A 24,342-nucleotide genomic window follows, 5' to 3' on the forward strand; every position below is an offset into this window, starting at 1 on the left:
CTATGCCCGTAAGGGGAGCTGAGCATCAAAGCCCAACTCCTGACACAAGAAGGGGTTCCGGGGGAGAATCTTGCCCTGAGTTTGCCCCTTCCAACGTTAGCACCTCCACGATCTGCCGTAGCTGCTCGTCGGGGAGCTGATCCAATGCCTACTGAAGCCAGTGGAAGTCGTGGTAGCAACGGTGGGAGTGCTAGTGTAGACAAGGCGCACGCGCTGGCATCACCACATTGTCTTACCTTGCTCAGAGCAGGTCATGATGGCAGAGTGGTTCAGATCTTGGTAGAAAACTCTCCAGATAAGAATCCCAAACTGCCACCCCTCGAAGCCACCTGTCTCTGATCTCCACCATAGCATCTCCTCTCGCAAACAGGCCGTTCACAGAGTACGAATATTTAGCAATCGTACATGATGTGTCCAGGGCCTGTTCTCTCAAGGGGCTCTCAGCTCCCAGTGACGTCACCAGGCGAAAGCTCTCAGCACCTTACGGTACTCGGCCCTCAGCGCTGTGCTGACGTGTGATTCATTGTGCGGTATTTTAATCTCAGCACAGAAACACATTGGTTTGTACAGGGACTTTTACTTATAAAATGAAAACACAGATGAGACTGTAGCTCTGTATGCTGCTAGGCAGGCAGGCAGGCCGGCCGGCCGGCAGCAATTCCAGGCCCCAGGGCAGACCAGTCAATGGGCCCCCATGCACACAAGCTGGGCCTGCACGGACGTGGTCCGCCTGACATTCGGGCAGTGCTGCCCCTCCGCTGGCTGGTGTCTAGCGAGCGGCCGGCTGTGATGCTGCGTGCGCTCTTCCGGCACGGCCAGGGCTGCCACATGCCCACCTGGTAGGGTCACCAATTTCTAATTGCACAAACCCAAATACACTTGCCCCGCCCCCTCCATGAGACCACACCGCATCCCACCCCTTCTGCGAGGCGCCGCCCCACTCACTCCATCCACCCTCTGCTCACTTCCACGAGGCTGGGGGAGAGTTTGGGTGTGGGAGGGGTTGAGGGGTCGGGCTCTGGGGGAGAGTTTGGGTGTGGGGGGGTTGAGGGGTTGGGCTCTAGGCTGGGGCAGAATGTTGGGGTGCAGGAGGGGGTTTGGGGTCTGGGACGGAGTTTGGGTGCAGGGTGTGGGCTGGGGCAGGGGTGTGGGGTGCAGGGCCTGAGAGGGAGTTTGGGTGTGGAGGGGGGAGGGGTCGGGCTCTGGGAGGGAGTTTGGGTGTGGAGGGGGGAGGGGTCGGGCTCTGGGAATTTGGGTGTGGGAGGGGGTGAGGGGTCGGGCTCTGGGAGGGAGTTTGGGTGTGGAGGGGGGAGGGGTCGGGCTCTGGGAGGGAATTTGGATGCGGGAGGGGGTGAGGGGTCGGGCTCTGGGAGGGAATTTGGATGCGGGAGGGGGTGAGGGGTCGGGCTCTGGGAGGGAGTTTGGGTGTGGAGGGGGGAGGGGTCGGGCTCTGGGAATTTGGATGCGGGAGGGGGGAGGGGTCGGGCTCTGGGAGGGAGTTTGGGTGTGGAAGGGGGAGGGGTCGGGCTCTGGGAATTTGGGTGCGGGAGGGGGTGAGGGGTCGGGCTCTGGGAGGGAGTTTGGGTGTGGGAGGGGGTGAGGGGTCGGGCTCTAGGCTGGGGCAGAATGTTGGGGTGAAGGAGGGGGTGCGGGCTCTGGGAGGAAGTTCAGGTGCAGGGTATGGGCTCTAGGCTGGGGTGTAGGAGGGGGTCAGCACTTACCTTTGGCAGTTCCTGAAAGCGACCGGTACACCCCTCTTGCAGCGGCTCCTAGGCAGGGGGCCCAGGGGGTCTCCGCACGCTGCTGCCCACAGGCACTGCCCCTGCAGCTCCCACTGGTCACCATTTCTGGCCAATGGGAGTTGCAGAGTCAGCGCTCAGGGTGGGGCAGTGCGCGGCGACCCCCCCAGGGGCCGTAGGGCCATTCCTTAACCCCACTGCGTTTTAAATTGCCCAGGCCCCTGGACAATTGCCCCCTTTGCCTCCCCCCTCGTCAGTGGGCCTGCTGCTATGGGACTTTACCAGAATCTGACTGTGGCCAGATAGTTGGGCCCTGTCGAAACAGAACTGGGGGTGGGGCATTTAACACTGATTTGTCCTCAGTGGGGTCCAGATCAAACTCGCTCCATTTACAATGAGCAGCATATTCCAGCCCCTGATGCTGCAGGTTCAGCGTGGTACATGAACCACTGAGTGAAGATCTTCGGTGACTGTTACAACAGGTAGGAACAGAAGGGGATTTCCTGCCTTTTCACTCGGTGCCGCCTTTACAAACCAAGGCAGGTATTTGCTGAGCTCACGGATGCGCTACAGAGTAGCAGCCGTGTTAGTCTGTAGCTGCAAAAAGAACAGGGGCACTTCACCTTCCCAGTAACTTTCCCCATGTCTATTCCATTGCACAAAGTTAAACTCGTATTCTTTATTTACTCCAGTGTGGGTGTCCGTGTGCCCACCATACCTGCTCCTTGCCAGCAGGGATGGAAGAAAGCAATAGAATCATAGGGCTGCGAGGGACCTCGAGAGGTGGCCTAGTCCAGCCCCCTGCACTCAAGGCAGGGCTAAGTATTACCCAGACCATCCCTGACAGGGGTTTGTACAAGCTGCTCCAATGGTGGCAATAGGGGGGTTGGTTTTACTTGGAGGGATTCAGACACTACAGCGATGGGGGGAGAGATACAAGCCCTGAGGCGCTGGACAGCTCAGACTCGGGCCCCTAGATCGCCCGGGAGAGGTAAGTGCAGTAACTTCAGTCATATCATCACTGTCACGACAACGGACCTGTACTTTATGCAGGACACTGAATGCGACTTCAGAGATTCTCTGCTTCTGTGGATGAACAAGTCGTTGTGTTGTATGTTAGGCACCAAATTTAAAACGCAGTGGGGTTAGATCTTAAATTCTCATAGATTATTTCCCGGAGCTCCTAACACCCTCCCCCATCATGCTATAAAAACTCCAGGGCCCAGCAGGGTGGAGGGGAGGCTCAGAGCTCCAGACACTGGACTGGTGGGGCGAGCTCAGGGCTTCTGCCCTGTGGCGAGGTGATGGGCTCTGGGATTCAGCCGCACCAGGGGTGCGGGATGGGGGTGCACAGAGGCTCAGGGCTTCAGTTCCACATAGTGGGCAGGGGCTGCACCCCACAGGGTAGTGCTGGGGCTCGGAAATATTTCCCAGAGCTTGGCTCCAGACGAATGTAAGCCCTGTTAGTGTGTCATGGCTAGACTGTGTGAGCGTGTCTGATATTCAGCATGCTCGGTTTGGCAGCTAGATCTAACCCAGGCAGTAACAGCCCTTGGTCCCTGTGGGGAAGCAGACGGTGCCTGGATTCTCATGGTACACCCAGTTCTGAATCCCCTCGAGCGGCTCTCCCCTGCAGATATGTGAGCCGAACGAGCAAAGATCTGCATAGACATTCCCCCTGTCTGAATGGAAAGCCCCTGGCCATTGAAATACACTCCAATGTTTCCAGGAGCAGTTCAGGAAGGAGAAATGATGGTTCTGTTCAAAACTCCTTACCACCACGGCTTCCTGCCAACTCACCTTCAATGTCCTCTGCCACCCTGCGGATATGGGGTGCAGGGGGAGCGGCAGACAAAGGAGATAACAGGGTATCATGGTTATTCCTTTACTCCTCTTCTTTTGAAACCATTCCACACGCTGTATACTGTCCCCCCCCATTTCTCACATGTTCATAGGTTACTGTACAATTGAGTGCAGTCTTTGTGGTTTGTTCATTCCTGCGATAATCCCATTTGAGATTTACATATAAACATCGACAGCAGCTTTTCACACATTCATTACAGGTCTGTCTTTGCTCTCCTGGTTCAGGTCTGCAGAGTAGACTGGAGCAGGACCTAGCAGTGAAGCTTCTATTCCTCTCCGCAGATTCCCGTGAACGTCTGTGAGGACTGTCTTGTGACCTTTAAAAAGTCCAGTTGTGATGGATGTTCTTTCATCCAGGATACAAAGGGACGTGTTTCCCGGGGGACTCATTAACTGTGCTTGCAAATATTGGGAGCACGTGGTGTTTATGTGCACTCCAAACATGCTTTTGTGCATGCAGTTGCTCATCTTGCATAGGCTGATGCACTTTTGGGGGCACAGACAGATGCACTCAACTTCTGCATGTGCAACTAAGGCAACTTGCTGCAATTTTGAGCCAAAGTATGTTCTTTGTGTGAGGCCACTAATTAACCTTAGAGAGGAGACGAACCATCGGCTGGTCCCTGGGGTGCTCTAATGTTTATCTGCAGATGTCAGCCTGATAAATAGACATGAATTCTGCTCTGTGCGTGTTTGCTGGCGGAAACAGGAGCTGGATGGTTAGACTGGACCTGCTCCTGCCTACTGTGTCCAGGCACGTGGCCCTGCTGTGGAGCAGTAGTGAAGCTTCTCTCACATGCAGAACTGTCTGGATTCTGAATGGTTATTTTACAAAAAGCTGCTTCTTTGCACCTTCCTCGCTCAGCTCTGTGGGGCAGGCGTCTAGCGTTGCTCTTCTTTCACAGCTGGTAAATGTATATGGTCTCCTCCTTCAGGGGATCCCCGAGTGAAATAGGACTTCCAACCGAGACCGAAATCTGGCTCCCCATGGAGATGGCCCCTATGTTGAGCCTGCGCATGTGCGGCTTTACCGCGGTGTGCACTCTCTGGTGCCTGATGAGGTGTGTTTTCTTGCTGAAGCGCTTCCCGCAGAGGTCGCAGGGGAAGGGCCTCTCCCCGGTGTGGATCCTGTAGTGCGTGATGAGGTGCGTCCTCTGGTTGAAGCTCTTGCCGCACGCGGTGCACACGTAAGGCCTCTCTCCTGTGTGGATCCTCAGGTGTCGCTTCAGGTCCTGCTTGTGGCTGAATCTCTTGTCGCATTCTGTGCAGGCATAGGGCCTGCTGCCCAGGTGGGTCTTCTGGTGGGTGATGAGGATGGACTTCTGGCTAAAGGCCTTGCCGCACTGAGCACAGGGGAAAGGCCGCTCTCCGGTGTGGATGCGCTGGTGGGTGTTCAGGTGGGTTTTCTGGCTGAAGGTCTTCCCACACTCGGTGCAGATGAACGGCTTCTTCCCCGCGTGGATCTTCTGATGGGTGATGAGGTTCTTCTTCCAGATGAAGCTCTTCTCGCATTCAGTGCAGGCGTAGAGGGTCACGTCCCCCGAGTGGATCAGCTGGTGGGTGAGGAGGTTCTTCTTGCAGCTGAAGCCTTTGTCGCACTGGGTGCAGCTGAAGGGCCGCTCCCCTGTGTGGATTTGCTGGTGCCTCATCAGGTGGGTTTTCTTGCTGAACCCTTTCCCGCATTCGCTGCACAGGAACGGCCTCTCGCCTGTGTGGATCCTGAAGTGGGTAACAAGGTGAGTCTTCTGGCTGAAGCTCTTCCCGCATTCGCTGCAGGCAAAGGGTCTCTCTCCGGTGTGGATCCGGTGGTGCCTTATGAGGTCCTGCTTGTGGCCGAAGCTCCTCTGGCATACGGTGCAGGTGTAGGATCGCCTCTCGAGGTGAGTCTTCTGGTGCAAGTTGAGCATGGACTTCTGGCAGAAGGTCCTGTCGCAGTGAGGGCAGTGGTACAGTCTCTTCTCCTCATGGGTCTTCTGGTGCGTAATGAGGTATTTCTTCCAGCTGAAGCTCTTCCCACATTTGGCGCAGCTGAAGGGCCGCTCCCCCGTGTGGATACGCTGGTGGGTGATAAGATTCTTCTTCCAACCAAAGTTTTTCCCACACTCGGTGCACGTGAATGGCCGTTCCCCTGTGTGGATCTGCTGGTGCCTGGCAAGATCTTGCTTGTGGCCGAAGTTCTTCTGGCACACAGAGCAGGGAAACGGCCGGGTTCCCAAGTGAGTCCTCTGGTGCCGCATCAGGTGGGTTTTCTTCCTGAAGTTTTTCCCGCACTCGGTGCATGGAAACGGCCTCTCGCCCGTGTGGATTCGGAAGTGCGTTATAAGGTGCGTTTTCTGGACGAAGCTTCTCCCGCATTCGGTGCACTGATAGGGTCTCTCTCCCGTGTGGATACGGTAGTGCCGTATCAGGTCTTGTTTGTGATTGAAGCCCTTCTTGCATTCCGTGCAGATGTACGGCCTCACTCCCATGTGGGTTTTCTCATGAGTCATGAGAAGGGACATCGGCCCAAAGCCGCTGCCACAACCAGTCCACTTAAATGGAGCCTCCAGTGGGAGCTTTCCCTGGTGTGGTTCCAGGCCAACCTGATCCGCAAAGTTGTCTTTGTATTCTATGCACACGTAAGGCATTTCTCTCTTCAGGTGTTCTTGGAAAAGTGCAAAATTCTTCATGTTGCCAAAGCTGGATTGTTCAGCCTCAGCCTCTAGAGTGCTCCTCAGCTGCCTTTCTGATTTGCATGGGATCCTGCAGACATTCCCCCAATCTGAATTCATGGTCACATTCTGTTGGCGAGTTTCTGATGATTGGTCCGGTACCTCCAGTTTTATAGCGGAGGTCTCATGGGTTGCTTCAGTGGGGCTCACCGGCTGCCTTCCTGATTTGCAAGGGATCCTGAAGATGCTGTCCCAATCTGAAGGCTCAAGAACAGTGTCTTTGGACTGTTCAGGTGAGTCTAATTTCACAGTAAGGTTCTCATTCTCTGCTCCGGTGGGGCTCATCTGCTGCCTTTCTGGTTTGCACTGGATCCCGTAGATGTCTGAAGATGTGGAAAGATCTTCCTCAGACTTTTTTGATGAGGACTCACTTGGCTCTAATTTTATAGTTACCTTCTCATGCCTGGCTCCTGCATGGTACATCTGTTGCCTTTGCGGTTTGCACTGGATCTCGTAGGCGTTTCTCCAGTCTGGAGTCAAGGAGAGATTCTCTACTGATCTCTCTGGTAAGGGGTCAGGTGGTTCTGATTTTATAGTAAAGTTCTCATCATCTACAATACAGAGACAAGAGTTAAGAACATTATTGCAAGGGAAGGTAAAACTTGTAATATCAACGCTTTCTGATTTCCAGTGTAATCCCATGAAGGTATGTCTCACAGCAGCACTGGTTATAGGCCCCTTGTACCACCTCCATGTCTACAGATACAAGGTTTGGAACTTTTGTAGGAAGTCATCATGCATACAAGATGTTGCCTCCATGTTAGGATCTCAAAGCATTTTACGGGCATTATCTAGTCCCCAAAACCCATGCTGTGAGATAGGTAGGTAAGCCGTACTGGTATTATACCCATTTTACAGAGTAGCTCACTGAGGCACAGTGAGATCAAGAGGTCACACAATAGGTTAGGGACAGAAAGCTGGAAACACAACTCAGGAGACCTTTCTCCCACTGTACATGCTGCTTCCATCCTTTCCATGATTTATGAGAATTTGCTGGTTACAGATAAAATTACTCACATGATCATCTTTATTATTTTAATCCTAGGTGGCATGTATGAAATATAGATTAAAAAAATGCTGTCAGGTCATATCAGTTTGCAATGAGCCCAAGGGTCATACCACTGTTTACTTATGAAGATTAAGATGAGCGTCACATACAGCAGAACGTCAGCGTTACGCACCCCTCGAGAATGCAGGTTGTTCATAACTGAAATGTTCCTAACTCTGAACAGAACGTTAGGGTGGTTCTTTCAAAAGTTTACAACTGAACATTGACTTAATGCAGCCTTGAAACTTTACTGTGCAGAAGAAAAACGCTGCTTTTAACCATCTTAATTTAAATAAAACAAGCACAGAAACAGTTTTCTTATCTTATCAAATCTGTTCTTTTAAACTTTCTCTTTATTTTTTTAGTAGTTTACGTTTAACACATGACTGTACTACCTTTGGTGGGGTTTTATTTATGTTTCTGCTGCTGCCTGATCGTGTACTTCCAATTCCAAATGCGGCGTGTGGTTGACCGGTCAGTTCGTAACTGGTGTTGGTACCTCTGAGATTCTATTGTATTGTAAAAATTATTCTAAATTCCAAAAATTTTCACAGAAAAGATTGAGTTGGAAAATCCATACCAGAAAGTGTGATCTTAATCATGTGCTATTCATGATTTTTTATTTGCTATTCTCCCAGTCAGGATGTACACACAATATCATGTGTCTTAATTTGCCCAACCACACGCAGGGCTGGCTCCAAGCACCTGCTCAGCAAGTAGGTGCTTGGGGGGGCCAAGGGGAAGAGGTGGCACGTCCGGCTCTTTGGCGGCGGGTCCCTCTCGGAGGGAAGGACCTGCCACCGAAGTGCCACTGAAGAAGAAAGCGGCGTGGTGGAGCTGCCGCCGATTGCGATCGTGGCTTTTTTTTTAAATTTTTTATATTTTTTGGCCACTTGGGGTGGCAAAAACCTGGAGCCGGCCCTGACCACACAGCACTATAAGAAGCACTAATAATGAATAGAAATCATCAAAACAGTTTGTAAAGAGCCAACAGCCTGAAAATGACAGGCCCCCACTGCCCAGAGAATAACGAACCATTTGAAGAAACGGAGGATGGATTTGAGAGCGAGATTAACCAACGAGGTGCTAAATTTGTAGCAAAAAAATTCAACAAGCTCTAGGTGAACAAAGTCTTTGAATGGCATTTGAGAGCCCAGCCCACCAAGATGTGACAACTAAGAGGTAAAAACCTGAAGCTTGGAAGAGAAACCCTGTAACCTGAAGAGCTTATGGAATGTTGGGTTCATTCCTTTTCTGCCCCATCTGCCTCTGCCAAGACAGAACCAGAGAAGCAGCCCTCAAAGCTACATGTTTAAATGCAGCTCCTCCCTAGGAAGCTGTGAGCCCATTTCCGCTGGCCAGGGCCGGCTGGGCCTACACCTGAGTGTTTCTGGAGTAGGTCTGATCCCTCACCTGTGAGGCAGCTTTGCCGAGTCCCCTTTTCCTCTGCGTCGCGCCATTCCCTGGGACGTGGCAGCTCCTCCTCTTGCTCAGTCTGCGGCGGGAGGTGATGTTTCGTAACAGAATGACCTGCTGAGAGCACAGGGCAGACCCAGTTAGTTTCCTTTAGCATCTCCCAGGCTTCAGAGTCTTCTGTGGACCCTTGACAAGGTCCCCTCCTCCTAGTGAATGTGCCCCCTGGCAAGGGGAAAACTCCTCTCCAAGGAAGGGTCTTGCTTCTGCAAACCCCACTCTTCCTACTCCCTCCCAAGGGTAGGTTTCCCTGCTCCACTGCCCTCAGGAGGGTCCCTGCTTTGGGTGTGTCCCCCCCATCCCACTGAGGGAGCAGCTCCCCACTTGGCCTGGTTCCCTTCTCCCCCAGGGATTCTCATCTTGGCAGGGGCCTCCCTCCAGCTGGGGCTACCCTCCTGGGACACAGAGACCGGGCCTACAGAGCCTCTCCAGCCCGCACAGCTCTCCCACCACAGAGAGCCGGCCTAGCGGGCTGCCCCCCACCCCACTTGGATTGGACACAGAGATACAGCCCTCTGCGTAGCATAGGGGTATCCATCACGCTGCCCCGCATCCTTCAGGGCTGGTACCCCAGACAGCCAGTGCAATGACAACCGCTTGGGAGACAGTGCCCTAAATCGGAGGAAAACCAGGAGTCTGGGTGGGCGCTGTCTGCTGCTCCCGGGCCTCCCCACCCCTCTCAGCAGGAAGAGAAGTGGGTGAGATGGTGCCATCTCCTTCCAGGCCTCACTTGGCAATGGGACTCAACCGGGAGGGGGCGTCTCACCTGGACTGCAGCAGCCCGGGGCCTACTTGCCATCAGCCAGGCCTAGCTGGCAACGTGGTCCATAGTGTGGGAATACAGTGGCCCCACAAAGGGGGACTGGCCGTCGCTGGGCAACATGCCTGCCAGGTGACTGGTGTGGATGTGGCCTGGGACAGCGGTGCACAGATGCCGCTGTGTGGGTGGGCTTCAGGGTCTCTTTCCCGTACCTAATGGCACCCCTATTGTAAAACCCACCATCGCAGTGAATGCTCGTCAGCAACCCTCACACATCTCATGAGAGAGGCCAAGGAATGAGCGGGCGAAGGAGACGCGACTCCCCTCTCACCTTTAGGGCCCAGACTGAGAAAAAAGGGGTGAATTTAAATTGTGCTAGTCCCTCTAGGGTTAGCCCCAGCCAGGGAACCTGGCTTTTAGAGTGAGAAACTGCATCTTTGTTAGGTCCTAAGTGGGGTGTCTAAGGGGCTCACCTAACAATGACCCGCTCTAAACTGGTGCAGACGGGTAGGGGTGGTGGTGGGGATCTGGCATTGCTGCAGTCCAGGCTGTACCTGCTCTGAGGATAAACAGGGGCTTTTAAGTCCCTCGTATTGTCCCCCTCATGGTACACTGCCCTGTAGGATCTCACATCCCCACCCACCCCTCTGCCCCACTGTTACGTAGAATGTTCTACTTCTGGATTCCACTGAGAATTGTCCCAGTCGCAGCGTGTCTGGACTAAGGGACAGTCACCCCTGACGTCAGTGATCATAACACCGCTGGTGTGACAGGTGCTGGGCACAGGGCTGGCTGGGCCTACACCCTCTGTCATGCCAGCTCCCATTCAGGGGAATACATTAGAGCTGGCTGGAGATAACCTGGCCTACCTGGGGAAGCAGAGAGAACTGCCGCCTGATTAACCTGGGGCTGTATAAAAGCCTCGGGGAAGGAAGGGAAAAGTCAGGGAACGGAAGCAGGGAGGTAGGTATTCCCTCCTGCCCGCAGATGGTGAAAGGCCAACTGTACACGGTGAAACGGCAGGGAACAAGCCTGCAAATAAACGGCACCGCTGGTTGCTAACCCCAGGGTCTTCGAGTGACTCTGTGGACCAGCAGAGGCAGGCGCCAAGGGGGCCCTGCCGCCCTCTGCTACACCTGGCGTCAGTGGAGCTGCGCCTGCCTACGCAGCTCTGAAGTTAAGCACTAGGTCTGCAAGGGTTTTATCTTGCAAACAACTTACTCCAGGGAGTAGTGCTCACTGCCATGAGTCAGCCCATTGCTTTCAAGGGAGTAAGCACCATGCCTGGTCCGAAACGTCTGAAAGCTCACAGCCCTGGGTTTGATATGTGGAAAAATAACACGCAGGAAGCCCCCAGCACTCGGGCTGGGAGGGGGAGTGCAGCCCCACCCCATCCAGGCAGCAGCCCGCTGCTCTCCTCTCCCTCTCGCTCCCGGACTGCTGAGGACTCCTTGCGCACTGTCCCCGCTGCTGTCCTGCCCTGGCCTACACGCCTGACCGGCCCCAGCACCATGTATTTCATACCCTCCGGAGCCTGCAGGAGCTAGAGGCTCTGAGCAGGGGGAGGAAGCATACGGTGCCTGGTCTACTCCTGCACTGTGCTGCCGTGGGCTTCTCCGGAGACTTAGCCAGCCAGGTCCTGCCCCGACCTCGGGGGAGCCGCCGGCTCTGCTTGGTGAGTTACCTTTGCCCCAGTTTGGCAGGAGTTTGGGGGTGGGCTGTTATGTAACTCCCGTGGAGAAGGGGGTGCAGCAAAAGGGAGGGTACCTCCGCTCTACAGCAATGCAGAGGAATATTTAAGAGAATATTTGTTCGGGTGGACGGTGGTGAGTCTCTTGGCTGCCCCAAGAGAGCGAGCACTGGAATGAATGAATGCACGGAATGACTAGGCATTTCTATTGCACGTGTCACCTAGAGCGATGATGATTTGCAGAAACAAAGTTGTGAAACAAACCAACTCGGAGGGCTTTTTTCAGAAACATGTATTGAGGAGGGATAGGCCACAAGCCAGCAGTTAAGAACATAAGAATGGCCATACTGGGTCAGACCAATGGTCCCTCTAGCCCAGTGTCCTGTCTTCTGACAATGGCTCCCCAGAACTTCAAAGGACTGTAAAGAACAGGACAGCTGGAGTGATCAACCCATCTTCTGGCAAACAGGCTAGGGACACTTCAGAGCATGGTTTTGCATCCAGGCCCAACCTGGCTAATAGCCATTGATGGACCTTGACAAAGCCCTGGCTGGGATGATTTAGTTGGGGCTCGGTCCTGCTTTGAGAAGGGGGTGGGACTAGATGACCTTCTGAGGTCCCTTCCAACTGTGATATTCTGTGATTCTATGACCTGTCCTCCATTAACTTATCTAGTTCTTTTTTTAACCTAGTTATACTTTTGGCTTCACAACATCCGCTGGCAATGAGTTCCACAGGTTAATTTTGAATCATGTGAAAAAGTACTTCTTGGTTGTATTAAATGTGCTGCCTATTAATGATTTTATAGACCTCTACCATATCCCCACGAGTCATCTCTTTTCTAAGATGACAGCCCTAATCTTCTTAGTCTCTCCTCATAGGAAAGCTGTTCCATTCCTCTGATCATCTTTGCTGCCCTTCCCTGAACTTTTTTCCAGTTCCCCTGTATCCCTTCTGAGATGGGGCAACCACAGTATAGCACAGTGGTCCCCAACCTTTTTCATCTGGCAGGTGCCGGACGACGAGCCACCGAGGACAGTGCTGGCAGACAAGCATCCGCCGAGAAGGAGTGGCATTTCGGCGGCGACGCCTCTGGATGACGCTGCTTCTCGGTGGCATTTCGGCGGATGCTCGTCCACCCGCCAGTACGCGGGCGCACCGCATTGGGGACCACTGGTATAGCGGGTGTGGGCGCACCAGGGACTTACATAATGGTATGTGAAATGTTCTGCTTTATTTTCTGTTCCTTCTCGAATAGTCCCTAACAATCTGCTAGCCTTTTAGACCATTGCGGCACATTAAGCTGAACTATCTATGGTGATTCTAAGATCTAAGTGGTAACAGCTAATTGAGAACCATAATTATAAATGTGTAGTCGGGATTATCTTTTCCCAGTGTGTATTACTTTGCACCTGTCAAGGTTGAATTTCATCTGCCATGTTGTTGCCCCGTCACCCAGCTTTGTGAGGCCCCTTTGTAGCTCTTCGCAGTCTGCTTTGAACGTCACTGTCTTGACTCATTTTGTATTATCTGCAAACTTTGCCATTTCACTGTTTACCCCCATTTCCAGATGAGTGGGTCAGAGCTGAGGCATGTTACTGCCTTGTTTCCATTCACGAAGCATGATTCTGCTCTCACTTAAACCACGTTTACAGTGGTGAATCTCCGTGGACCTCACTGGAGTTACTCCAGAATTACATTAGCGTAACTGAGCTCAGAATCAGGCTCACGCCTTCACCATGATGGAGAAAGGCCAGATGTTTAAAGGTATCCAGATGCCTAAAGATGCAGGTAGGTACCTAGTGGGATTTCACAATCACCCACGAGCTTAACTCCCATTGAAATCAAACCCTTAAAAATGTGGTACAACCTGATAAACTGAAGTCACCCCAGACATGCCCAGAATCAGGCTATCTGTAAAGCAAAGGCAAAATGATTGTTGATTTTTACCCATTGAGATCAGAAGCTCATAGTTCTCCCTCATGACGTCCCGGTAAAGCTCTCTCTGCCATTCTTCCAAAATCTCCCACTCCTCCGGAGAGAAATAGACACTGACATCCTCAAACGTTACCAGCCTCTGAAACGCAAACAGCAACCCGCTCAGTGCCCTCCTGGAACAGGAAGGGCTAATGGTATTGATGTGAGGTTACAAGCTGCTCTCTGTGTGTGCGTGTGGGTGCGTGGTTAACAGCGTGTTAAGTGGGAAGCAGGTGAACAAATTCCGGGAACCTGAGGGTTTGTAATGGGATTGTGAGACTGCTCGGTTCTGGAACCCTTGTTTGGCACTTACCTTCCTGAAAACTGCAGTTTGTCCTTCAACTAGCTACAGGCATATGCCTTGTCTTGTGGGTGCAAAGACAGCGCTGGTTATCTCCAATGCATGGCATTGCCTTGCAGAGGAATAGTTTGTCTGCAGGGATCGTTACTTTGAGCTCCTCCAAAGAACAGGCCCAGCCTTTGCAGAGCAGTAACACATTTAGGTGCCCATAACCATAGGTTATTTTTCTAATTCTCTTCCCAAGTACAATAGCTATTAATGCTGCAGAACCTACAAGCCAAACCCCTTTGAAAGTGGAGGGGCTGGATACGGATTCCCAGCTGCAAAGCCCACCCTATGATTTTGATTCTAGACTGGATTCTAAACCTGGCAGGGTCTTATTTTCCTTTTCTGGCTAAGATGAAGAGGAAACCCATTCTCATGTGATTTTGGCCTCATGTGGCATAAGCTTTGTGAGAGCAGCTGTTCTGGGGATGGAATCTCACAAGAACAGCTGGGCTCTGTGCTGCTGAATAGAAACCCCTAGTCCTGGTTCAGCCTCTAACCTGCGCTCCACTCTAAGGGCAGGTCTTTACTACCTGCTGGAACGGCGGTGATCCATCTATCGGGGGCTGATTTATTGCTTCTAGTGTAGATGCGATAAAATCAATCCCCGATCACGGTCATCTTTGACTTTGGAACTCCAGCTCGCAAGAGGCAGAGGTGGAGTCCATGGGGGAGCGACAGCGGTTGACTCGCCGCCGTTCTCACGGCCTGGTAAATCGTCCTAAGATGCGCCGACTTCAGCTACGCTATTTGTTATTCATGTAGCTGAAGTTATGTATCTTAGGTCGACCCCCGCACAAGTGTAGACCTGGGCTAAGACTAATCTAGATGATCCCCTTCCATGCCCCATCTCTAAAACGAGTGCCCCATCTCTTCAGCCCGAGTGCACTTCTCAACCATCCCAGGTCACATTTTCAAATGGCACATGCACCTACCGACAGCTACAAAACCTCCCAGGCTCTATAGAGAGAGGCGGGGCTGCAGGACAGACCCCTCAGATGTGACAGCTCGGCACCGCTTTACTGTGTAGGGCAGATAGGGGCAGCTTGAAAGTGTATATTCCCTGCTCCTAGGCAGCGCTTGTCTCAAAGCTCTGCTCCAGCAATTATTTGGGGGCCGTTCTCTGGCCTGTGTTGCACAGGAGGTCAGATGAAATGATTTCAATGAACGTCCCACCTGGCATTGGAATCTATGACGTTATAGTGGAGCCCCAGCACAGAGAGACTTTTTACCCTTTCGTTAGACACTGCTCCAGTAGAACAAACTCCAAGCTTCCACCCGTGTATTTAGAAACCTGCAGGCTGCAGCTTGGGTGACCAGATGTCCCAATTTTATAGGGACAGTCCCTATATTCAGGGCTTTCCCTTCTACACCCCCCATCCCTGGCCCAATTTTTCCACTTGCTGTCTGGTCACCCTAGCTGCAGCCTAACTGGTCGGCTCAGGCTGAGTATCAAGACACAGAGACACATTCTGCTCTCGGTGTAAATCTGGAGCCACTGCACTTAATTCAGTGGAGCTGCTCTGGATTTACACCAGTCTCACTGAGATCCCAGTCTGCTTCATGACAGATTCTTCGGTGTATTTATAATTGATCTGCAGACACGATGTTCAGGGTGCATGTCCTACCTGAGCGGAGATCGCCTGGGCCATCCCCCTCTGGTGCTGGAGCGCGCCGGGTGTAGACGGGCTTTCTTGGCTGGAACTCAGCGGATAATGAGGACTCCGATTCCCCCGCTGGGTTTTCTCTCTTAATGGCCGCAGTGCAGGGGGACTCTGGTCTGAGCTGAGCCGTCACAGGGCAGGCAGGGAGAGAGCAGAGAAGAGGAACGGGGGAGATCCGCAGCCAGGGCTCTTAGGTCGGTTTAAGCAAAGCCTGACACGCTAAGGATGCTGAGGAACAGGGCAGCTCCCCACGCAGGTCACCTGTGCTGCTGCGTTAGCCCCCAGAGCGAAGGTCCCCCCCCACCGAGCTGCAGGAGGCCCCTGGGAGCTGTAGTCCTTGCCCGGAAGGTACTGGAGCTGCCTGGGATCACAGCACAGATTGGTTTGAACCTTACCCGGGAGGGAGAACTACACTTCCCATCAGCCCACGGAGCCGGCCTGCGAACCCTTTGTTTGCTGCCGGGCTGCGGTGGCAAACCTGCCCAGGCTTGCAGGGCCAGCAAACCCCGCCTCTCTGCCTGCCAAACCAGTCTCTTCACATTCCCGGATAAGTAACCAGAGAACAGGGCTCTGACCTAGGGTGACCAGACAGCAGGTGTGAAAAATCGGGACGCGGTGGGGGGTAATAGGGCGCCTATCTAAGAAAATAGCCCCGAATATCAGGACTGTCCCTATAAAATTGGGACATCTGGTCACTCTAGTCTGAACCTCCAGCCCTCAATGGAACTGCTTGAATGAGTAGAGTCCTCTGATGTCTAGCATTAGTGCAGCGGTCCCCAACGCGGTGCCCGTGGGCACCATGGCACCCACGTGGGCATCTAAATGTGCTCTTGTCCTGGCCGGTGGTCGAGCATCCGCCAAAACGCCTCTCGATGCCGCCCCTTGCCACCTACAAGCGATGTCATCGAGAGGCGTCGCTGCTGAAATGCCCAAATTCTGCGGTATTTTGAGGGATGCTCGACTGCCACCACTGTCCTTCATCTGGTGCCCGCCAGACAGAAAAGTTGGGGACCGCTGCATTAGTGAAACGTGGGCACAGCTTTTCAGGGCCACCCTCCGAAATAGGTGGGCACCTTTTAACGGTGGGCATGTACTGTACTGTAGCATTTAGAGAGTGAAGTACGTGCACCCAGATTGAAGTGTGGTGCAAACATTCTGGCAATATTTACTGCAGGTGCAAACATACTTGGGGGGAAAAGGGGATTGGTACAGGCTTCTTTACAAATCGAGTGCATTGGTTTTGCTTAGGTACTACAGTGATGGGCATGTTATAAACACGTGGATATGATTCGATCATGTAAATTGCAGGATGATTCACCGCCATTTAGTCCTGTGGATTCTCTGTAACTGGTCATTTAAAACCAAGATTGGCTGTCTTTCTAAAGAGCTCTGCTCTAGGAATTATTCTGGGGGTAATTCCCTGGCCTGTGTTATACAGGGAGTCGGACCAAATGATCACAACGGTCCCTTCTAGCCTTGGAATCTATAAATACAACATCCAGGCTGTCCTCTAACCTTGTCTACATTTCATCCTCTCCCCTCCCTGTGTCAGCTGGCAGAACTCTAAGCACCACAGCAGAGGTGAGTTTTCAGAAGGGATTTACAGGCAGAGGGTGATAGTTCGACAGATTTTGCTGGGGAACTTCTACCTGGCAGCACTGAGGAAAGCACCCTCTTGTCTGAGGCTTGACACTGAGCGGTGGACAGCGAAGGCTGGGTTATTTGGCAGTGCAAAGGGGGGGTAAAATACCAGATCAGAGAGGGTGAGGCTACGTCACAAAGTGCCTTAGAGGGCAAGACAAGAAGCGTGTGTTGGCTGCACTGGAGAAGGAGGAGCCAGTGGTGGGACAGAGCGGGGTTGGATGAAGTCAGGATGACCCAAAGCAGGAAGATGTTGTTAGCATCTTAGAAGCTCATAGTCTTCTAAGTGTTCAGAGGGGGCCAATAGGGATTGTGACTTTCCCTAACCCTTAACAGAAGGGATCAAGGCTAGGTCTGAATTTTTAACAAAGACAACTTTCTTCCAAGTGTTTCTGGGCACCTGAGTTGTGTCAACAAAAGCAAACAAAAACCAAAGTGAATAACAGTTATCTCCCCACTCAGTGAATCAAGGATCACATGTATGGTCTCTCTAGTGCCATAAGACTAGTTCTGTTTGTCCGTCTGTCTTCTTATACCATCCTCATCTTCATAGTATTCGAACATCTCCAGCCATTCAGAGTTTTCTAGTCATCCACAGAGTCTTCCAGGAAAAAAACCCAGATCAAATATAAGACTTACATTTCTAACATAAAAAGCAAGGGGGGAGGAACTGCATCTTTTTATACATCATATATATATTTTTTTAAAAAGGCACAAGCTCATTTTACCCCTTTGTGGGTCGCTTTCTGGATACATCCGCACAGGGTGACCAGATTGTCTTTGAGCCGGGGAAGTGGGATGATCTGGAGGATCCTATAAAGTATTATGGAGGTACAGCAGACAGAAGAGTGTCTGTAGTGTTGTTGTAGCCAGTGGGTCCCAGTAGATGAGAGACATGAGGTGGGGGAGCTGATATCTTATATTGGACCAACTTCTGTTGCGGGGAGAGAGCAGCTTTGGCACTACACCGAGCTCCTCTAGCCGGCCTGATCCTGGGGGTCACTTTGTCTGGCCAGAGCCCCCTCTCCATGGCGGAGGCCTGTGAGCCCCTTCCCACCCCGTGATAAAACAGGAAATTGCAGCAACGCAGGCAGCCTCCTTCCCCTTGCAGGAAGTGCTCCAGCTGCTCCCAGGGATGCATTGCAAGGGTGTGAGTCTGCAAGCCCCGCACAATGGAGCAGGCTCGGCGTGACTCGCCAAGGGCGAGCTGATTTCCCAGCATCGCCTGTCCACTAGCCCGTGCGGTGTGAACCCAGCCTGTCCTGCTCCCCTTCCTGCCCTGGCCGGGACCGGGGGAGCCCTGCTGCCGTTAGCGGAGCGGGGCTGCGGGGAGAGAGAAAGCGAAGCGAGACACGGCGAGCTCCGCATTGCAGCGGAGCAGGCGCCCGGCGCACCTCACCGGCTCGGGGAATCCGCCCGGGGAAGGCCCCGCAAACTCCACTCCGGGCGGACGCTTCCAGCCAGTTCCCGTCCGTTCGCGCCAGGGGAGTCACCCGGGACCAAGCCCCTGTCCCCTGGGGAACAGCCCGGCCTGGGTAGTTGTACACAAACCTCCCGGCGGGTCACGGACCGGGGCAGTATCCGCGCGCGGCCACACCGGAGTGAAATCGGATCAGGGTAAGGGCGTTCGCGTGGGTGTTCCGCAGAACGAAACGCGCGTGGGAGGGGAGGGGCGGCACTAAGATCCGGCACCGCGACTTGCTGCTTTGCATGGCCGGGGCCCTGCGGGATGCCGAGATATGGGGGTGGGTGTCGGGGGGCAGCACACGCCGGTGCGTTCACACGGCTTTTCCCCAGGCAGAACCCACGCTGCAGCCGCACGGGCGCAGTCCCTGCTGTCCCAGAAGCTGCAGGTACAAGGGAGCGTGGGCCGCTGCCCTGCTCCCACTGAGCGCAGACTCTGCCACCGCCTGGCTGCGCGACCTTGGGCAAGTCACTTGCCGTTGGCTCGCTGCAGTGTGGAAGGAGGTTAACCCGCCTCGCCGGCGCGCTGTGGGGCTCCGCGGATGAACGTTTGTTCCTGGCTGTCGGGGATGTCACATGCTGCCTGCCTTGTCTAAATGCGGAGCACAGCGCCGAGCACTATGCGCTGCACAGGGCCCAGTGGGCAGTACTTTCTGATCCAGGGCTGAGCCTGATTCGTTGCATGCTGCGACTGTGGCCCGTTGCATGCTGGGACTTGTAGTCTCTGTGGGCTGCAATATGAAGGGGGAGTTTGGCTGATACCAGCCTCACTTTGTGGAGAGGACATTCATCACTTGGACTCCTGGGTCTCCATGCAATCGCTTGCTGGGGAAATTTTGGGCATCCCAATTCAGCTGCTTTAGAGTATGCTCAGGGTGACCGGACAGCAGATGTGAAAACTTGGGACAGGGGCGGGGAGTAATAGGAGCCTATATTAAGAAAAAGACCCTAAAGTCGGGACATCTGCTCACCCTAAGTATACAAAGGCTCCTCATGCAAAGGGACAACGTCCCTCTGGTTGCCGTGTATTCAAACGATGAGGAACCCCCACAGGCACCAGCCAGGGCACCTCGGGCTGTGATCCCATCATGCCTTCACACTGGAGCCATCAGGCTAGAAGAGTTGGAGACCTTCCAGGAGACACAGATGTGGTAGGACCAAGTGGTGAGATTGAACAGATGTCCCTCTTCCCTCTACTCCACTACTGAATAAATACCACAGTGTAGCCGTGCACGAGTTACTGTTGCTATGGGTACCATCCTTTGGGTGAGGTCTAAAAGACAGCCAGGCCCTGATCACTGATTGTCATTACAGAGGCCAGGGCATGCTTGGGAAGAGTCAGTACCCTGTTTGACTTGATTTTGGTTACACTCTCCTTATTTAAATTCCACCTACTGCTGAAACTGGATTCTTCATTTTGGGTGCCCAGCTGTTGTGTAGCGTTGTTGTGTGATGTTTTAGGGCTCCCGTATTCCCGTATACACCCTAGGGGAGGCTGCATTTCCGCGTGATCCTGTTAATCTCTGTATCAGTTTATATTTGTAAACCGCACTGGGGATATTCCGAGTAGAAGTGGAGAAATCAATGGAACGGGGACGTGGTTAATAATAATAAAACCCAGATGTTTTCAGGCAGAGTTAATGGCTGTTGATGCTGAGAGTGGCAGTGAGGAGTCTGTTTAGTGTTAAATGGTGTGTTCACGGCACTTTTCCACCGGGGCCTGGGTTAATCTCTGCAGTGTGTTTGTTTTCCCAGGAGATGACAGTCCCATGAGTGTGGATCAGAAGCAGGATCTCATGACTCACCTGACGTCCCCCCCTGGAGAAAGGCCGTTTGCGTTTCCGGCTTGTGACGAAAGCTTTAGCGATGAGAGAAACCTCATAATCCACAGCCAGGCGGAGGAGCGGGAGTACAAGTGCATTCTGTGCGGGAAATGCTTCAACCAGCAGCCCAGCCTGACCCGGCACCAGAAGAACCACACGGGGGAGAGGGCCTACATCTGCCCCGAGTGTGGTAAGAGCTTCAGCCTCAAACACAACCTGATCATCCACCAGCGCACCCACACGGGTGAGCGGCCCTACAAGTGCAGCGTCTGTGAGAAGAGCTTCAGCCTGAAGCAGAACCTGGTCACCCATCAGCGCATCCACACGGGGGAGCGGCCCTTCGCCTGCCCCGAGTGCGGGAAGAGCTTCCGGGAGCAGCGATTCCTCCTCAACCACCAGAGGACCCACACGGAGGAGCGGCCCTACGAATGCAGCGACTGCGGCAAGTCCTTCAAGGAGAAGCAGACGCTCGCCAGCCACCAGAGGACCCATAGCGGGGACAGGCCTTACCAGTGCACCGAGTGCGGGAAGAGCTTCAGCCAGCGCACGTTCCTGGTGACGCACGAGAAGACCCACCAAGGGGGGAGCCCATTCACCTGCGGCGAGTGTGGGAAGAGCTTCAGTTGCAAGAGCGGCCTTGTCACCCACCAGCGCATCCACACCGGGGAGCGGCCCTTCGCCTGCCCCGAGTGCGGGAAGCGCTTCAGCCAGAAAGGGTCTCTGAAAATCCACCAGAGAATCCACACCGGGGAAACCCCCTTCACATGCCCCCAGTGTGGGAAAACCTTCACGCAGAAGATAAACCTGACTACGCACCAGAGAACCCACCTGGGAGACAAACCCTGACGTGAGCCTGACATCACGCTAGAAGCTTTACAGAGCGGATAGCTCTGAACTCTGCTGGGAGCTCCCGGAGGGGCCCATGACTGCACTGGATGCGAGAGGCTGAACGGCGGAGACGCCATGTGAACGTTCTGAGTGTCTGGAAGGCCTCAGTCACTCCTTATACACCCTGGAGTCCCACAAGGGATGCTGATTGTCTTCATGCAGTGAGTCTGGGTCCCCCTGTACAGCTCCTCTGTCCATTGGCCGGTCAGGTTCGTGCTGTTCTGTGCCCACCCCACATAGAAGCCCCTGAAGGAATCTTAAGTCCCAGCCCCCCGGCTCCATGGTGATGGCCTCACCCTCCAGCAAGGCACTCTCCACCCACGTCCCTCCCCCAGCTCCCTGTCCCTGTCCCAGCTCGCTTGGCTCCCTGTGCTTGGGAGCAGATGAGATAACGACGAGGGAGACTCACTGCAAAGTCCTTTACTGCTGCTGTAGGACTGATCCTGTGAAGTGCTGAGTCCTGTCAGTACCCTTCAGCCTCCATTGGAGACGCCTGACATCTTGCAGGATCAAAGCTGTCTGGCCTGCTTTTCTGAGGTGCTGAGCACCCACGCCTCCTGCTGGCTCCCATGGGAGCTGTGAATGCCCAGCACCCCTGAAAACTAGGAACAGTTCTCTTCGCTTTCTCTCCATCTTGAAGCATTGCAGCCTTGAGGACCTTAAAGCCCGTAGTTCTGGCCTGGCCAAAATTCAGCCCTGGGATCACTGCAGGCCCAGTGTTCTACAGCGTGGGCCGCAAGGGCCCTGGTCTTCCATACAGTGTTGGCCTGGCTGCTCAGAGCAGGTTGAGGCCAGGCATGCTGGGACCCGGGTTCTCCATAAACCCCTCCTCCACATTAAGGATTAGACAGCTGCACTCACTTTTTGCCCGTTAGGCATGGCCTGTGAGTGTTGGTTAAATCCCCTCAGCTGGGCAGTTCAGGTGCTTCAGCTGCAGCCCCTTGTGGGATAGTGGAAGCACGAAGGTACCAGCAGCTCTGAGTTAGGGGAATGCAGTGAGGCTGGCTGGTGCCAGTGAACAGAGCAGAGGGGGATGCGCCCAGAGAAAGCAGATGTGGCAGCACCATCCCAGCCCTTGGCTGAATTAATAGCGCCTTGTGACCATTGCATAGCCGTGTAAATTACAGCAGCTTCAGTCATGTTTGCCCGGCATCCCCGCACCCAGCTCTCGGGGCTGTTTGGCCCTGGCACTGGCCCGTAAAGCACTATTTATATGTGCTCGGTATTGTTTGCATTATCCGGGTAGTTGGAAATTTTCCACTAGCGCATGAATTAATCTCTCAATGTGTTCATTTACCCAGGGAGCGAGAAGGATGAGTGTGAAAAAGAAGCAGGATCTCATGACTCATGTGAAATATTAATACATTGTATGTGGGAAAAGCTTCAGCCCACAGCCACCTCTCCTAGAAACCACACAGGAGAGAAGGTGGCACCTGAAGCAGGATCTCATCCCACCCCCTGGAATCCACCCAGAGAAACTGTTATCCTCATAATCGATTAAAAAAAACTTCAGAGACCACAGATTTCTTCTAAATCACCAGGGACCCTGCACAGAGAGACTAAGCGACTATAATCCTTGCTGCAAACCCTTCAGGGAGAAGCAGGCTCACAAAACCCCAGAGAACCTGCACTGGGGAGAGACCATCCCAATGAACTGAATGTGGGAAAGGCTTGGTCCGAGAATGTTCCTGGTGATAGCTGAAAAAATCCACAAAGACAGGGCCCCATTTATCTGCTCTGAGCATGGGACACGCCTCAGCTATCAGATGACCTCATTATGGTCCAGAGAATCCATACCAGAGGAGACCATTTAAATGTCCCGAGGTGGGGCATGCTCCTCACAAGATAAATCTTCCCGAGTGAATCTGCATGAGTGAGATCACTTACCCAGAACTGGAGATAAGCTAAGACTAATTCTCTCCTCTGCAGGAATCACTGGGTGTAGTTCTGTGACCGGCCAGTGCAGGAGGTCGACTAGAGAAGCACAGTGATTTCTTCTGGCTTTAAATTCCGTGAACCTGTAATTCTGAATATAAGCCTGAGACTTCCTGAAGATGGGAAAATAGTCCGTTAAAACACAAGGAGAGACATCACACAAATGTCATGTATGTTGGAGAAATCTTATTCTCTCCCCTTGCTGTACAGGACAGCAAGAAACTGCTACGCGGAAGCACTGGAGTGTTTGCTCCCTGGCTGCTGTTACAGGCCAGTTCAGGGAGCGTTGCTATGCCAGTGGCATCCCTGTTTTTCCCTTTGTGGTATTTCCCACCTCCTGTTCTAGTCTCTTCTGGTCCTTTCTGTTTGGGTTTGTGATGTTTCTTTTCTATGCCTGAAGATTGTGGGCAGAAGGGGACGGATTCAATAATGTTCCAAAAGGAGGCAAGTTTCTGCTGCATGTGAGGAGGGCAAGAATTCACTCTGTTTCCCCTGGGAGAGGCCATCAGTGCAGTCAGCTTAAAACTCAAGAGATGTCGAACACAAACGGTTCCTGCCTATGTCACTCACAGCTGTTCCGATGAGCGAAACAGGAATGGTTTGAAAAATGAATTTTCCTTTCATAATTTTCTGCTGTTTTGCTCAATGTTACATGTCACTCTGCCTGGACAATGAAACCAGATTGGTCAGTTTCAGTTTCTAGCCATTTTCACTTTCTGGGTCTCCCCATGGGCATATTGTTACTGGGTTCCCAATGCCACAGGGGAATGAATATTAAACATCTGGGAGAAGGGAGATCATTTCAGTGAAGCTGTACTGGGGTAGAATTAACCATTGATTTCAAGTCATAACAGCTGATACATCCAGAGATTAACATCAGAGATCAGACTTTAGGGCCCAGTCCAACTCCTAGTGAAATAAGTGGACAGGCTCTCATTGCTGTCAGTGGGAACAGGAGCAGGAAGGCTCTGTCCTGCAAGGTGCTGAATGCTCTGGCCCTGATCCAGCAAAGCAGAGCGCTTTAGCACATGCATTGTCGTCAGCATGATCACTCACCGCCTTAAGGTTAAGCAAGGGCATAAGGGCTTTGCTGGATCAGGATCAGCATGACAAGGATCTTGCAGGATTGAGGCCTTAATGACTGAGGAGCAAATACGATAACCCTCATCCTACCAGGGGATAGGGTACCCCCCCGGATGAGAGAGCACATGTAGCTCATCGTCAGAGATTCGTGCAAACACCACCATCGGTACGAGGTTTTTGAGATACTCACCGTCCCAACACCCTTTATTTAAAAAATAAATCTAAATGTTGTCTGTA

General features: G+C 53.0%; 2 protein-coding genes and 1 long non-coding RNA gene across 9 annotated transcripts; 1 reads left to right on the forward strand and 2 right to left on the reverse strand.

The window, feature by feature from the left end:
• Positions 1 to 1,976: 1,976 nt before the first annotated feature.
• On the forward strand, positions 1,977 to 23,901 carry LOC127045906 (gastrula zinc finger protein XlCGF7.1-like). Of its 7 annotated transcripts, none has more exons than XR_007772843.1 (4): positions 17,903 to 18,529; positions 19,354 to 19,540; positions 20,132 to 21,296; positions 22,389 to 23,901. XR_007772843.1 is itself a non-coding variant. In XM_050942759.1 (3 exons), the coding sequence occupies exons 2-3, from the start codon at positions 19,465 to 19,467 to the stop codon at positions 21,043 to 21,045; spliced, it is 990 nt and encodes a 329-aa protein (XP_050798716.1). In that variant the 5' UTR covers positions 17,903 to 18,529; positions 19,354 to 19,464; the 3' UTR covers positions 21,046 to 23,901. The 7 variants fall into 7 exon arrangements, 5 of the variants coding, with proteins under 5 accessions (XP_050798717.1, XP_050798716.1, XP_050798719.1 ...); XR_007772844.1 differs by having other exon boundaries at positions 20,132 to 21,248; XM_050942759.1 differs by having other exon boundaries at positions 20,132 to 23,901.
• LOC127045823 (oocyte zinc finger protein XlCOF6-like) lies at positions 2,901 to 15,579 on the reverse strand. The gene is made up of 4 exons (XM_050942487.1): positions 15,236 to 15,579; positions 13,235 to 13,361; positions 8,775 to 8,894; positions 2,901 to 6,864 (listed from the first exon to the last, which is right to left on the reverse strand). Exons 1-4 carry the CDS (start codon positions 15,257 to 15,259, stop codon positions 4,502 to 4,504), a joined length of 2,634 nt encoding a protein of 877 aa, XP_050798444.1. The 5' UTR covers positions 15,260 to 15,579; the 3' UTR covers positions 2,901 to 4,501.
• On the reverse strand, positions 17,268 to 18,520 carry LOC127045966 (uncharacterized). The gene is made up of 2 exons (XR_007772883.1): positions 18,464 to 18,520; positions 17,268 to 17,513 (listed from the first exon to the last, which is right to left on the reverse strand). It is a non-coding gene; the product is annotated as an uncharacterized LOC127045966 (long non-coding RNA).
• Positions 23,902 to 24,342: the final 441 nt, after the last annotated feature.

Source organism: Gopherus flavomarginatus, chromosome 2 (assembly GCF_025201925.1).
Source record: "Gopherus flavomarginatus isolate rGopFla2 chromosome 2, rGopFla2.mat.asm, whole genome shotgun sequence".
NCBI lineage: Eukaryota > Metazoa > Chordata > Testudines > Testudinidae > Gopherus > Gopherus flavomarginatus.

Coding starts and splice junctions, on each gene's coding strand:
- LOC127045823 (XM_050942487.1), bottom strand. CDS start 15,259: ATGGCCCAGGCGATCTCCGCTCAG. Junction 13,362..15,235: donor CCCAGGCGATCTCCGCTCAG/GTAGGACATGCA, acceptor TTTGCGTTTCAG/AGGCTGGTAACGTTTGAGGA. Junction 6,865..8,774: donor TCGGCAAAGCTGCCTCACAG/GTGAGGGATCAG, acceptor TCTGTATTGTAG/ATGATGAGAACTTTACTATA.
- LOC127045906 (XM_050942759.1), top strand. CDS start 19,465: ATGCCTTCACACTGGAGCCATCAGGCTAGAAGAGTTGGAGACCTTCCA. Junction 19,541..20,131: donor AGATGTGGTAGGACCAAGTG/GTGAGATTGAAC, acceptor TTGTTTTCCCAG/GAGATGACAGTCCCATGAGT.